This window comes from Opisthocomus hoazin, chromosome 4 (assembly GCF_030867145.1).
Source record: "Opisthocomus hoazin isolate bOpiHoa1 chromosome 4, bOpiHoa1.hap1, whole genome shotgun sequence".
Classification (NCBI taxonomy): domain Eukaryota; kingdom Metazoa; phylum Chordata; class Aves; order Opisthocomiformes; family Opisthocomidae; genus Opisthocomus; species Opisthocomus hoazin.
In genome coordinates, this window is record NC_134417.1 from 66,558,769 (window position 1) to 66,572,439 (window position 13,671).

Sequence of the window (13,671 nt, forward strand, 5' to 3'; positions counted from 1 at the left end):
GCTGAGGGTCAGATACTCGTCCTAGACTTTTCTGGATATGTATGTTTGGAATTCAGTACTTGCCTTTCATCTTCCTCCCAGACCCCACAAATTCTTTTCCCCTTACTCAGCTTCAATTTCAACCCGCCAATACTCCCCTGCCACCAGTTACCACTGTCCAGGGCTCCCTTATCTCAGGCACCAAACAGCCTTGCCAGCCCCAAGCAGCTAACAGCTAAGCTCTGCATCACTTGGTTATCCTGCAGCCCTTTCTAAAGTTTACCACCTGGGACCCATCCCAGACCCATTCCAGCCTGCCCACGACCACTCCCCCGGACCACTTCTGCACTGGTTAAGGCTGCCTGTATTGTTACATGCAAATTAGGCAAATCATGCACCTTTCTTATAATGAGTTTCCTAAAATGTAATGCCCATGACAAAACCGTCCACTCTGGTCACTGTTGATCAGGAAAAGATACCTGTTTATTATCATGCACGTTGGATCAGGGCATTAACAAATGTGTAATGAAGCTACTATGGAAGCTGATTCAAGCTATTGCCTAGGTAACTGCGCTTCTGTTTCTAGCACAAGGCTGTCACACGAACCCTTCTGATCACTTTTCTATTTACATTTGCTGTGCATCTGTCCCGGCATCTCCAAGCCCTGACGTCTTGGAGAAACACACGCTGAGATACTTCCTGACTGGGATCAGCTTCCAGTACGGGAACTCTGCTGGGTGTGGCTCAAGATGTGAACCAAATGCAGGCATAAAAACACAGTTAAGAGACAAAAGCCTGGCATTTGGAAGGCAGTTCTCTACTCTGGTATGACAAAAGTAACTGTTTAGATGACTTTTATAATTAGGATTTTACCTCTCATTCTCCTGTTTTACTCAGCCAATACAATGAAACGGGTTGGTCTGTTTAGTCTGTCCCACAGTTTTCACTCCCGCTGTCATTACCCTGTATTCAGACAGTTCTATAGGGTGTTGGGGTTTCAAAGCTTCGTAGGACTGCCTATTCATTTCTGCCGTTCATAGTGCTCTCCCTGTAAGAGATCACGGGGATGTGTCCATCGAGTAGTCAGCAACAGGTCCACAGTGGTCACGAATGTAAATTCCAGCATGTATTTCTTCCCTGCTTCCAGGCATCGGTGTCTGATGCCACTGGGATAATTTATACTTTTTGGCTATCACAGCCTCCTACTGCAATGAATTTCACCAGTGATACTGATTGCATTAAGCTGTATGTGCGCATCCCTTGTTGCTTCATCAGAAGAAATTGTTCCTGCTGCTGCACCACCATGGTGCACAGTATGCAATTTAGCCTGCACAGGGGGCACTGGATGGATTGTTTGATGACTTGTGGCACAAGACATGCTAATCTTCTTGCCTAGTGAAATTGCTCAGCACTAGGGTTAATACTGAAGCGCAGGCCAGCTGAAGCTACCTTTAAAGGGCAGGGTATGTTCCAGGGCGAATGGTTTATACAGTTACACTAGGTATATATTTTACTTATAATTTTATCACTACACCTATTTTAAGCACAGCCTTTCAATTAATTGATTCTTTGGACTTGAAATAGACAGTATTGAAATATTTCTGACAATGGTATTTTCACAAGTAGCATCACCCATCCCACCTCAGCTCAGATTTCTCACCTTAGTGGTCCACAACTTGATTGTCCAGTCAAATGATGATGTGACAAAGAGATGGGAAAAGTCAATTGGACCCACTGCCATGTGACAATTGATTCCTGTGACAGGTCCTTGGTGGCCTTCAAAAATTTCACCAATGCCAGCTTTACTGCAGGAAGAAGAGACATTTGCTTTCAAAGAGTGATTTAACATCTGGTGATTTCATATAATTTTTCTTCACTCTCAGGTTCCTGCTTCCTTTTAAAATTCCATTTAATCTGTAAATCTCTCCTTTCAGTAAGGCCTTTCCTGCAGAGGTTTACTGCTGTGGGCACAATTAATGCTCAGGATCCAGTGCAAGAGGACTTTCTCTTGCTTCTGAAGACTTGCCTTACTCACTTGTACATACACTGTCTACTACTGTAGCTTGAAATAACATTTACGTATAATTGTAAAATAATTCTAAATTATAATTATACTATAGCTTATGCCTCTGAGTAAGCCACTGTCACAACGAATAACAATTAAAATAAAAATGCAAATACGATAATGACTTATCATGAGCAATTCTTTTTCTCTTAAATATCTGAAATAACTTTCCACAGCAGTCAACAAGTCACTAGGAAGCAAACCCTCTTTCACCAAAACTGAAGGAACTGTTCCTGTGATCAGGTATCATGCAGTCATTATTTTGAACAAGGGGAGATGGGCATTTCATCGGCCTGAGGCTAGAATAGCTATTAGGAAGGAAAAATACAGTGCTATATAAGAGAGAATGTGTGCAGTTCTCTTCTTCCTGGAAGGAAATGAAGCCAGCTCAGTTGTCAGTGCTGTCTCAGAGTGTATACAGAAAGGGGAATCATGAAATTATCCTTTTAGTTACATTATGGAAAAATTGCCAATGGAAGAAAATACATTTAAAATAGCCACAGCTCTGACAAGGCTGCCAGCCCTGTGCCAGTGCGAGTACAGCGTACCCAAAGAGATGAGGATCTGCACTGGAGGAAACTGGTCCCTTGTATTCCCAGTGTGGTGTCCCCTCTGCTCTGCTGTCGACCACGAGAGTGTGGCCTCACTCAGGCTCCCCTGCCAGCCCTCGCACCATGTGCTGGAGCAGGGGCTGAGTCCTGCAGTGCCTCTGCAGGGCTGGGTACAGAGCACACCTCTTCTTTTACCCCCATCTGTCTGCCGTGTAGTTGGCGGGGTATGGGGAGTTCTGGAGCACTGAGAATACCTCGTGCATCTGCCTTTTTCCAGAATAACACAGGGCTCCCCACTGTGCTGGGCTGAAGGACACAGGAAGCCTTTGGATATAAAATGGGAATGATAGCAAAAAGGTCTAGGAAAGAGGCGGGAGCAGATTGTTGATGGTCAGCAGGTGGTTTGCCAAAAAGGTGGGCTAACAAGAGGATCTGGCACCTTCCTCCTCCTGTGAGGAACAAACCAAGCTTGTGTGAAAGATCAGAAGTGAGAAATGCCCTTGGGCATGCTTCATTTATCCCAGCAGCCTAAGACTAATTCAAACCATCAGCTGCCACACAGCCTATCAGTATAGTGCCTAAGCAGACAGTTTTGCAATACTGTCAGCAGTCAGGCTAAAACAAAAATATTTTAAAATAAAAATTGTATTGAACAAAATATATGTAAAACAGTATTCATACAACGTTAGGAATGTGTAACAGAAGCCTTAGTGTCTTAAACAAGTGTATCAACACTATTTCGTCAACAGAAACACAGAACATGATAAAATATTAATTCAGAGAAGACCTGAAACTATTGAAGTGTGGGGGTGAGCTTCAAATCTATCAGTGAAAAAAATTTGTTCTTTACAATAGCTTTTCAAGCATCCCAGTGGATGAAACTACTACCAGAAGCTAACAGAGCACACTAGCATCCTGCAGATTTACAGAATGCAAAATAAGGAGCTTGCAGTAGAAAACTGCAGCCTGGGCTATGCGAGGAAGCGGTATGACCGCTGTGTGTGAGAGAGCGCAGGGTACCAGTCCTGGGAGCGCGTCGGCCAGAGCTCGTGTACCCATGTGGCTGCTGCAGCTGCGTCCGTGTTAGCAAACACGCCAGGCAGCAGCCCGGACTGGGGGCAAACGGTGTGGCATGGCTCCCGGCTGTACGACAACACCGTCTCACCCTCCTGGAGAGGGCGGGCATGTCCAGCCTGCCCACCGAGAGCCTGCAGTGCTGTGCGGGAATGCGGGTGCTGGATGGCCGTGCGCTGGGACACGCGTGCTCTGTTTCTTGCATGCGTGTGTGCCCGCAGTGGCTTTTCTCCGATATACGCCTGCGGAGACTGAAGGTGGAGCTAAGGGCAGTAAAAAATAAAGCAGATGACCATCTCTTACGAGTGATTTAGGCCTGGTTACCCTGCAACACAACCATCTCCTATGGGCTCATTTGACCTGCCCAGACATAGATACGTACATCTCAGCTAGTTGTCTAGACCTCTGTCTCACCTCGTGGGTGGGAAAGAGACATTTCTGAGGTCCCAGTCATCTCTTCTTCAGGCAAATGTCTGAAAAAGGTGAAGGTAATCAAACCCTAAGAGCAATCGTTGCTCCCACCAACCCTGCATGCAGGGAGCCTGTGGCAACTACCTCAGTATGGCAGGCTGCAGCACAGATGCTCAAAGTCAGTCAAGCAACTCCTGTCCTAGTTGTGCAAAGTAGAACAGTATAAACACCATTGATCCAAGAGAAAAAACATGAAACACTCTCCACACAGATTACCTCATGCCAACACAGTTACACAATGTCATTTAAGTACAAAATGCGAACTTCACCTTCCATGACGACAGGCTGTGTAGACTGTTCCCTCTTCACTGCCAACGACAAAGTTATTGACATCTCCGGTTGGGAAAGCCATTCCTGTAACCGCCACTGGTTTGGACTTATTGTACACCAGCTCCATGCTCTCCTACCAAAACAAGTATTTGTTATTATTCTGAGATCATTTCTTTGTTTGGCTGGAGTTTTTTTGGGGTTTTTTTGTTTGGTTAGTTTTTTTCCTATTTAGTTTCTAAATGTTACATGGGGTAGCAGGAGGGAAGAAGAAATCGTTTGACCTAGCCACCTAGCCATAGGACTTTGGTTGTGAGAAGATGCAATGTCACAAACAAGGATGCACTGCTCCTGCCATCCCCGCGCTGTCTGTCGCACGTTTGAGAGCAGCTGGAAGGCACTGGTCTTTGCTACATTGTCTTAAATCAAGCAGAGATGACAGGTGAGAATTTAAAATCTAATGGTACGGAAACTAAAGATAATACCTTAATGGTTACACTTGCCAGCCCCAGGCTCTAATAAAACATGCAATACCCTTCTATTTACAAACACTTTTGAAATAAAATGTTTGCCAGGAAACATGTGTAATATTGAGTACACCTGAGGCATTTATCAGGCTGTGCCATTTGTCCCTTTGCAGAACAAAATTTGAAAGCTGGAGTCCTGTCACTGCCACCACTCTAAGCACTGCTTTTCAGGGATTTTCTGAGACAACCATAAGCACTCCCTCTAGTCTCCAGCATCAAGCTACAAACCAGCAAGCATATTTTCTTTTTTCATTTGGTAGCTATATTTCAAAGTTAATCAGCATGTCCATTTTTGCTATTGCAAGTACAACCAGCATGAACAGTTTGTGGCCGTTGCAAGCTGCATACGCTTTGAGCACATTTTGCACAACATTTTGGTTGTTCAGCCTAAATGGCGTAACCCAAGAATCCACAAAGGGGCTGAATGATTTCGCAATTTTCATTTTTAGCTATTTAAGTGGGTATGGTTTTCATGTTCAAAATGTCTAAGCTGCTATTCTTCTAGGGCCGAAGCCTGTAGCGTTTCTCCCAGAAGGGCTTTTTGCTGTAGCTAAAGACAGGGGTCATCTCTGTGAGAGGAGAGGGCTGCAAATCCATAGAGAAATATTTTGCTTGTTTTATACTTTTCTTTGAAATACATTTGGTTCTGCTAAAAAAGCAAAATAAGACCTGGAAAATACATCTTCACAGAAATATATGGTCCACAGAGCACCTGTGGACCATATATTTCTGTGAAAATCTTCTGGGGTAAGATCATCATCTAACGTCTCTGTGGAGACACGGCCAGGTACTGTGGGGGACTCTCTCCTCTCAGCGCCTGCACCATGGTTGTACATGGGTGCTCTGGATCTGTGTCTTTGGAAAGTTCCAGACTGACACACATTAGCAACACTCTGCTCCTCCCAGTTTAAAGCTATGGCATGTAGCTTGATGTCAAGTCCTGTGCCTTTCTTCCAGCATAATGTGGGGTGTGTTCCCATCCTTGCTGAAAGCAAGTTTTGGAGCAGGGAAATTCCATTGCAGTGATTATGTACTGGAACTGAGATGTTCACAAATCTCTGCTTCAAAATTTAATATTCCAGTAAGTGAATACATAAGGGTGGGGTTTATCTTCTTGATGTTTAAGTGAGCAAATGGGGAAGGGATTCAGGTACCTAAACATAGGTGTCTGAGCCATTGTAGATGCCCCCACTTCTATTCCAGAAGAGTATTGTTTTCTCACAGGACACAACTGCCAGACCCATACTGTTGCCTTAGATGAGCATGAGCAAGGTGATCTAACTTTGAAGCTGGCCTCCCTTTGAGTAGGGGAGTAGATGGGATGACTTCCAGAAGCCTCTTCCATCCTAAGATTTGACAGGTCTGTACCCCAGAGTGGGTATCTGAAATGGGATGGGATGAGTCGTTCTCCAGAAGTGTCCAGTCTCTCTCTACATTAACTGTAAACGGAACTCAAATTACTAGCTTAGACTTGAGACAGACCTAACTTTTAGATGGCTAAGGTTAGGATAATGGAGTCCCACCTCTTGTGTCAACACTGAAAAGCAAATATTTTTATAGTAATTGTACATTAATGCATGATTAATGGATGATTAATAGAATCATTAAGAGGAATTTCTACACAGCAGAAACAAGTTCAGATCTCACGATGATTAGTAAAAATGACAGTAATTTTTTTTTTCCCTAAGAAATTATGTATAAAAAATGAGTGATGCATTGGAACAGAAAATGTACTACTCCGGAAGATAACATTTAAAAGATGCTTCCAACAGAGCTTTTCCAGCATCAGATTCTTTGTTTAGTTTCCATTATTATAATCACTAGTGGTTTGGACAATTTTCCTGGGTTTCCTTTCATTTCTGATACAAAGAAGAGGAGGAGGGCGAAAGACAATAGTAGCAAACATTCCAGAGGGGGGAAATTAGTTCTAAAACTTTTGATTTGCATTGTTTGTTCCTTTGGCTACTGAAGGAAGGCAGCAAAGTAGGCTTTCTAACTGCGTGCCTTGGAAACCCGTAGTGCCTAGGGTGTGTTCAGCAGCAGTGCAATCTAGTCCGTATTTGTTAAACAATGCTATAGAGTAAGTACAATTTATACCACAGGCGACTTCTGTAATTACAGTGCTTTAAAATGGATTATTTCATTTTCACTTGAAACTGACCTATGTATTAACGTATTACAATAATTACATGATTTGTGGTAAAGGAAATGGGTTTTGGCTCTTAGCAGAGACTGCTGGAAGCAAGCTGTACTCTTTCAAGTGCATCCATTGGTTTTAGTTTGTATAGGACGTGAGGTTTTGGCTTTTAGGAGCTATGTTCCATTAAACAGGTATCCTGCTCTACTGAAGGCGCTTTTTTTCCCTGTATAGGTGAAAACAAACCCACCTGTGGAGTTGAGAGCATGTCCAGGCTCCAGGAGCACATCTTGCCGTCCGTAGAGACAGTAATGAGATTGTGCGCATTCTGTGTTCCAACTACATTCACACAATACACAGGATGCTGAAAACACATCAACACTGGGAATCAGAGAGTCATTCTCACATCTTCATGGACAAATTTCTAATGTCTCATGTTATTTTAAAGAATGATTAAGTAGTCACATAATCCCTGGAAAATACTGGACTCAGTTTTTGCTAGATAGGAATTGTTTTGGCATTTTTTTTTAATTTCAATTTTAAGAACTACATTATGGAGGTGGAAATGTTTTCAAAGTTTCATTTTCCTCATAATAAAACAACCCAGCTGAGTAATGCTGTGAAAATACTGAATTATGTGGATGAGATTTCACCCACAGGGACATGTACCATTCGGATGATGGCTTTTGACACTGAAAATAACCGGCAGAAAGAGGCAAATTGTCCAAATGGAATAAAAATGAAAACTTTAGTCAAGAAAAAAGCTGCATAAAACTTTACCTTTCCAGAATTTGGCTTGCATGCTAAATATTTGCAAATGCATTCCAGTTGAAAAACATGAACAAGTCCATCAGCATTCTCCAGCACTGGCCAATCTATACCTTTTTAAATCTGTCATTATAAATGTGGAGGGACTAAATTCAGGGTGTTACACCTGGTTCACCATAGCGTAGTCATTCCGTAGAGGCTGAAGTTCACTTAGTATGCAATAATGAAACTTGGCCTATTCCTTTTCCAAGGAACCTGGTAACATTTTGAGCCTGAAGTGTCATCTGATATCTGACGGTGACGTATGAGGGATGGTTCAAGGTCAGCAATCTCCAGAGTGAAAAATCAGTTAGAGTGAACAGCAAGATTTAATTTCCTTTGACCAGTACGAGTGATACTGCTGAATTAAGGGTAAGACATATCCACAAGTCAAGCAAATAAAAAATGTATTTATTTGCCTCTTTTGCTGATGAACAGAAGACCTGCGTCTCCAGGAAGAAAAAAATACATTTCACTAATACTTTCCTTATTTAAAGAAAATTAGGACCAACTTACAAGAGATCCCTACAGAGCTTCTAAGCCAACTCCATGTAGGGTTAGAAACCTAGCATTTGCTCCCGCTGAAAGGAATGGCAGAACTACCACGTATTGTAGACTACTTTGAGATCCAGCTGGAGGTCACCTACGCAGTCAGTAAGGAAAGGCAGAAATCTGCAGAGCGCTGGCTAGCTCTCAGGTTTGATACCTGAGCGGGCCCCGTAAATGCCCCCTCCCTGAGCACAGAAAGGACAGCATCTGAATGCACAGTGTGTGTGTACACACACACCGGAGGTGCACTCAGCAATTGCTGCTGAAATGGTACCTTGTGCTTGCAGGCCACCTGTACACACCAGTAAGTCATAAGGTCCATTCTGATGCTGATTTTTCTCTTTTATTCTCAAGACTGTCAGACACCTGATTTCCTCCAGATCATCAAATGGACCCCAATCTGTGCCTCACATGTGTCTTGTGCTATTACCCTCACACGATGGACCTTCTTGCTGCTTAGTGGTGAGCTATACATGATTTGCACATACTGATGTGTGAAATAGGCACAGACTGACTTTTTCATGAGTATTTGGCCTCCAGTAGTCCCAACAGACAGGGACAGAGTGGGTGGGAGGAAGCTAAAGAAAGCAGTGGAGTATCTAGAATATTTAGGAGGGGAGGGAGAGAGCGAGCCATGTCTTTCCAGCAGTACCTCAGTGTGCCAGCTCTGACTTTAATCAGCCATCAATTTCATGCACAATAAAACTCAGGCAGAAATGAAAAGACGTAAGGAAAATGGATGAGAAAGACAACCAACTGCACATAACAGAAAGTCTAAACAGTCTCCTTCCTTTCAAAGGGTTGCTGCCAGCTTGTTTTTATTTATTTTGCAAATGAAATCGTCATGCAAAAGGGCTTCATCTTAATTAAAATTTCCTGTTGTCCCAAGTGCAGATGTGTGGTGGGTGTGAAAGGAAATTAGTGAATAAGCTGTGGGTAGAATTCTCTTTCCTAGTGAATCCAGGCGGCAATCAGTGATACTAAACTTCAGGAAGGTTTAAGTCAGTGATAACAACCCACTCTATCTGTTTCCAATAAACAAAGTGAGAGAAAGAAAGAGAAAAATCCTTTTTTCACATATGTCATCAGTTCAAATTAAAAAATGACTATTCAACTCACATATCCAGCAGTACATAAAGTAACATTGCTACAGTACAGTTGTCTTAATTTAATCCTTTTTTTTTTCTTGGCAGCTAGGATTCAAGCCAGCCTTTTGCAACCAAGACTTTGTTTACAGTTTATGTAATTGATTCCTATATATGAACTTAAAGTAAGCACTCGTATTGTAAAATCCGATCCTTCTTAAACTCCTTAAAAACATCATGCTTCCTCACACTAGACTGTGTAAACACTTATCTATATCAATCCATGACAGCACATAAAGTGCCCATCCACAACTGAAAGTCATTTATTTATATTTTTCAAAAGCAAAACACTGTATACTGTTCTATTGCAATAATAAAGCTAGTTTAATAGGTAATTCCAGGAGGTACAGTTTTGTCTTAAACGTTTTTTGAGTGTAAACCAATTACTTCCCATTAATCTTTTCTTTTCCATTAGATTTTGAGTCCCAGTTGTTCAATTTGCAGTGACAGTCAGCTTCTTGTCACTAGTTTTCTGGTCTGCTACGTCTCTAAATTGCACTTCCAGGAGCTACCATTTCTCTTTGTGCAGATTGAACAACATTACTGGTGACAAAATGAGCAAAAACATTAGGGAAATGAAAAATAGTGTTGAAGTTGCAATCCATGGCACAGATCATTAGATTATTACATTATTACATCAACATTCATGATAGCGGAAATTTAGGGAACAATATTTGTACTGCCTGGCCCACTAAGCGTGTCTGTGCACACCTGTCATTTTTTAATATGAGAGAGTTGCCATCATAATACTGGCCCTGTGCTGAATCTTTTGCATTAATTCAGGTGGCATGGCTTCTAGAGTTGTCTTTTAACTCCAGGGATTATGTTGTCACAGTCAACTAAAAGCTGAACCTTGATCTGCAAATTCCAAAGATAAGAATCGCAGAACTGTAAAAGCTGGAGGTGCAAAAGACCTATCACTTTGTCTGATCCTCCCCTCTGCTAGAACAAGATTATTATCTTATCTCTCAGAGTGCTTTATGTAGTTCAGTTTCTTATGTTTCAGGAAATCTTCATTCTTCTGCATTCTTATATCATACTATTACATTTTTCTCCTCCTTTCAGCCTGTATTTTCTTTTCTGCTTCCCACTCAGGAATGGTCCTAAGCCCACTCCCAAGATGAGATATGTCTACCATCCACAGGGTACACCTTCCAGCTCTTACCAAGAGGCTGCCTGAGCCAAAACTCTGGAAGAGCAGAGCTCAGGAATGCACAGCATCTCAGTGCAGGATGGACTGGAGGTCAGCGCTGCAGCAAAGTGAGGACACTTCAGCAGGCAGTCGGGGCTTGCCTCTTCCTCCAGCACAGTATGAGTACTTTGCAATGTAAGAGAGTCTTCTACCACATACATCATCTTTGTATCACAGAGAAACTCTCTTCCTTTTTGTGCTACTGTTCTGCCTGTATATCTCCCAGACATCACCAGAGCCCTGTGCCACCATCACTGTGTCTGCAGGCATCTGTGTGTGTCAGCCAAATGCTCTTCCACATCATTCTGTTGAAACAAACTCCCTCACACCGTGCAGGCTCTGCCCTATGGCCCTGTCTGGAGCAGGAGGCCATGACAGGCATTTATGCTCTACTGGAGAATACCAGCAAAGTGCCCCATGCTCTTCAAGGGCACCAGTGTCTACTTACAGGACTCCACTGAGACCACCATAGGTGCCAAATCTGGTTCAAAAAAGAAACTCATGTACAACAAGACAACAATAAAAGATTCATATTGCCTGCCATGCTGGACTGACAGACACACAGTCACTGTAGTGACTGGGCTCTCTTTACAGGCAGTGGTCACAGTGCCACTGTGCTGGCACAAAGGTGCCTCACTCAAGTGTTGTAACTGATCCTGCCCTCTTCCTTGGAGAGTAATCTCCTGACCCGACCATATGAAGTGTGATGGTTAAGCACTTGCAGGAGGTGGTTGTACATCTCTCTTATCTATTTCTTTCCCTTCAAGGGCCACACTTACATTTTCATCTATGTGGCAACCAGCATTGTAGACACAACTAGACAGATCCACTTCCCTGCTGACCATTTCCTCTAAGGAAAGGAGGAGGTGATTTTCATCCTTACCGTGTGAGCAGCAGCAGATAAGGGAGTTCTCTGAACCGGAGTGCGCCTGTGACTGCGGTTATCCCACAAGACAATTTGGCCAGAGTACGTTCCACCAACGACCAGGTTTGGGTGAAAGCGGGCAAAACAGACAGACATCACAGAGGACTGGAGTAAAACAGGTACAGAAGAAGAGAGGGGTTACATGGTCAGTCATCTTCAGTTCTCTCCTTAAGGAAGCACATTGCAATTAGCATTTTGTATTTTAGAAATCACTGTATGAGCTGTATTCATATTCCTTGCACACCAGTGATTCTGCTAAAGCCAATGGGACACATGCAGAGAGCTAATTTTGACCGTAAAACATGTAGTTCCATTGGTCCTAGGGAAAATATGCACCACAGGATGAGTCTTCACATGATGCTAAAAACCTGAGACAACCTCTCCATGACAGTGATGGGAAAGTGCTTAATTTCATTTCCAAAAGTGAGAATTTCAAGTAACCAGATGCCAACCCAACAGAGGTTGGCATCCTGGCCCATGATTTCTCATTAGGGAGAGCTCTTTCCCTGTTGCTCCTCTAGCTTTTAACTCGCAAGGAGCTTGAGGTGAGTTTGTGAGAGACCTTTGAAAGCTCACCAGGTGTGCTGGCTTGAGAGCATCAGCTGACAATCCACGTCTCATCGTTGGATCAATGACTGATTTCTCTCATACAGAGATGTCCTCTTCTAATAGCAGAGGGAGTCACACTTTCCCTTGCACTCTTTGAGCAGAAATTAGTTCTTCCTCATTTTAATGATGGCTGAGTTTCCTTTGTAGATTTTCTTTAGCAGGGGATGCTGAGGAGCCAGACTGGTGTAATGGTTACCCTGGCTATCTGGCAGAGTGCCCCACACGCCCGTAGGAAGATGGGTATCTATCCCAACTACTGCCTTCCAGTCTCTTTAAAGTAACATACAACATTTGAAGCCCTCAAAGGAACAATCTCCAGAACCTTCATGTGCCAACAAGCTACAGCCAAGAGCAACAAGCTGTAACTCCTTCAAGTCCTGCATCCTCATTCTAAGGAATTCTTCCCTATTTTTATATAATTGGTCCTGGATGTTATGTCTTTGCTGTATGCAAATTGGAAAGCAAAAGTTATAGCATTCATATAATTTCCTGAGAATTCACATGCTAATAAAGACAGTTTGCAAACAGAAGCAAATGTCATTTTTTCATGGGCAGTTTTAGTGATGTTTACAAGCCACGGAGCAAGACTTGAACTAGTGCAACTATTACACTCAGAAAGTTAAATTCACTGTTAGTGGTTGCATTCTTAAAAATTCTTTTTCTGGATGTTTCCAATGAGTTTTGGTAACAAATCTTTGCTACAATTTAATGATTGGATATTTTGAAGTGGTGATGTTCCTATGCATGAACATATTTCAGCTGCATAAAGAGCACTGCAGACATTGAAGTAAACTGGGTGGAGTTGTAAAAACTTTGACATGGGCAGATGTGTTGTCTTCTTTCCTTACTGCTCCTCATCCTCATTTCCAGTGGCTGGAGACTGGTTTGAACTCTTACACCAGAGATATAAAACCCCTTCTGATATGGCTAGAATTAATTATGCTATCTCTTGATGTCTGTAACTAGGTTAATATGAATAAAGCAAAATGTGTAGTTTAAATAGTTTTACTGAGTTCATGTGGCTGCCTCATATCTATTGTTTAAAGCCAGATTATATGCTAATTAACTTAGTAGACACACTTACAACATACAGCAGTGCATTCAGTACTGTTTTTTTGACCCAACAAGACCACCAAGACAATAAAATAAGCTGCCACTAACTTTTTTCTTCACCGTTCTCTCTGGATTCTTGTGGCTGTTCACTTGACATCTTTGATCCCTTTCCTTCTTGACTAAAGCTTTTGCATAAGTTTCTCTGTTGTTATATAGTCTAGTATCTAATGAGTAAACGATTAGTATACGTAATTGCCTACATTAGTACATATCTATCCAAGCACTTGAGCATAGTAATTACACTATGGTCAGTTATAGCA

The 13,671-nt window shown here is 42.4% G+C and overlaps 1 protein-coding gene across 5 annotated transcripts in view; it reads right to left on the reverse strand.

Annotated features, from left to right (window-relative positions):
• The window catches only part of DYNC1I1 (dynein cytoplasmic 1 intermediate chain 1), a 199,695-nt gene that overhangs the window by 39,800 nt on the left and 146,224 nt on the right, over window positions 1-13,671 (reverse strand). For all 5 annotated transcript variants that reach the window (XM_075419308.1, XM_075419310.1, XM_075419312.1 and 2 more), the window contains 4 exons: window positions 11,648-11,794; window positions 7,322-7,435; window positions 4,410-4,543; window positions 1,640-1,784 (listed from right to left, as the gene is read on the reverse strand). In XM_075419308.1, the coding sequence (XP_075275423.1) occupies window positions 1,640-1,784; window positions 4,410-4,543; window positions 7,322-7,435; window positions 11,648-11,794 (540 nt within the window). The remainder of the gene's footprint in view (window positions 1-1,639; window positions 1,785-4,409; window positions 4,544-7,321; window positions 7,436-11,647; window positions 11,795-13,671) is intronic.